The sequence below is a fragment of the Odocoileus virginianus genome, chromosome 24, assembly GCF_023699985.2.
Source record: "Odocoileus virginianus isolate 20LAN1187 ecotype Illinois chromosome 24, Ovbor_1.2, whole genome shotgun sequence".
NCBI lineage: Eukaryota > Metazoa > Chordata > Mammalia > Artiodactyla > Cervidae > Odocoileus > Odocoileus virginianus.
Genome location: NC_069697.1, coordinates 40,318,493 through 40,320,066, shown reverse-complemented (window position 1 = coordinate 40,320,066; position 1,574 = coordinate 40,318,493). Strand labels below are relative to the sequence as shown.

At 55.3% G+C, this 1,574-nt stretch overlaps 1 protein-coding gene across 1 annotated transcript; it reads right to left on the bottom strand.

Annotated features, from left to right (window-relative positions):
• Window positions 1-499: 499 nt before the first annotated feature.
• On the bottom strand, window positions 500-1,339 carry LRRC10 (leucine rich repeat containing 10). The gene has a single exon (XM_070454873.1). It carries the CDS (start codon window positions 1,337-1,339, stop codon window positions 500-502), a length of 840 nt encoding a protein of 279 aa, XP_070310974.1.
• Window positions 1,340-1,574: the final 235 nt, after the last annotated feature.

Here is a 1,574-nt window from a genome sequence, read left to right as displayed (position 1 = left end):
TGTGAATCTGACTGACTAGGTAGACATGTCATTTTTAAGTAACCTGAATAGTAATATTTTCATGCCAATTATGGTCGTTCATAGTATGAAAATACACCCGGCAGAGGACTGGAGACAGGCCACCTGAACTGTTAGATGAGTTTTGTAACTTATACCTGATTTGGGAAGCGCATGAGCCTCCTGACCAGCCAGTTCTAGAGGCTGGGGGAGGCCAGACTATCCCAGCCTTTCTTTCGGGTGTTTCAAAATACCTGTTTGGAGAGGCTGATTTTCTTGCAAAGAAGTTGTCATGCTACCTATAGCACACAGTTCCCTTTGGGAGAGATGTTCTTGGCCATGAGTATTTTCTTCTCCCGGGTTAGGCATTCCATCTGATGCTGTTCCATTTGCCGCTGGCAGAGATGCCCCACGTGACCCAGAGCAATCCTCCGCACTCTAATGGAGCCATCTCCAGAAGATGCTGGAGTTGTCCTTGGCTTTGACCTGCCACTGAAGCTTCTCAGGAGCTGGTAGGAGGAAGTGGAGGAGGCAGGGCAGGTAGCTGCGCCTCCTGGCTTTCCTCCCTGGCCAACGCATAGCGTCTGGCTTTTCTAGGGTCAGGCTCTGGGGTCTCCTCTGCCCATCTTCCTACTCGACGCACCCCTTTGGCCACCTTGGGTGCGTTCCTGCAAGGATTGTGGTCATAGATTACCAGCTTCAGGCTGGAGAGGTGGGCCAGGCTGGGGAAGGAGCGGATGCTGTTCCGGTCCACGTCGATTACCTCCAGGAAAGGCATGTGAAGCAGCACAGAGGGGAAGTCTGTCAGCAGGTTACCCGAGAGCCAGATGGTCCTCAGCTCCCGGAGGCGCTGGAGCCGGCCTGGCAGCAGACGCAGGGCGTTGGAGCCAGCGTGCAGCGTCTTAAGGAGACTCAGCTCACAGACCACCTCCGGCAACTTGGTGAGATAATTGGCCTCGACCCACAGGGTCCGGAGATTCTGGAGCAGGCTCAGCTCCCTGGGGAGATCACAGAGTTTGTTGTTGCCCAGGTAGAGGATGCAGAGCTGTTTCAAGGTACACACCACCTGGGGCAGCGCCTTGAAGTTGTTGAAGTCCAGGGCCAGAATCTGCAGGTTCTGGAGCTGCCCCAGCTCTGGAGGCAGGCTATTGAGGCGGTTGTCGCTCAGGTAGAGCTTGACCAGCTCCTGGAAGGAGCACACGTGCGCAGGGAAGCGGCGTAGCTGGTTCCCACTCAGGTCCACCATCCTGTCCAGTGGCATCTCCCGGAGGTCTCTGGCCACGTAGTTCTGGCAGCGGTCAGCAGGGATGAAGGCCACGAAGGCCCTGATGGTGTTTCCCATGGCAAGCCGCAGCCCGCCAACCTTGGGGCTGGTGCATCTGCTCTGAGGCCTGTCTTCTCCTCTCATTATAACCTGGGGGTTGCGTGACAAAAGCCAGTCACTTCAACAGAGAAAAGTGCTCCTGATAGCCACTTGAGTGTCCGGTGACAGCCAGGGTCCTGGAGGCGGGGTCTCACACACTTGCTTTCCGTCGCCTAAACCCCAATCCTCTTTACATTTGTTGTTTGTTTCAAAC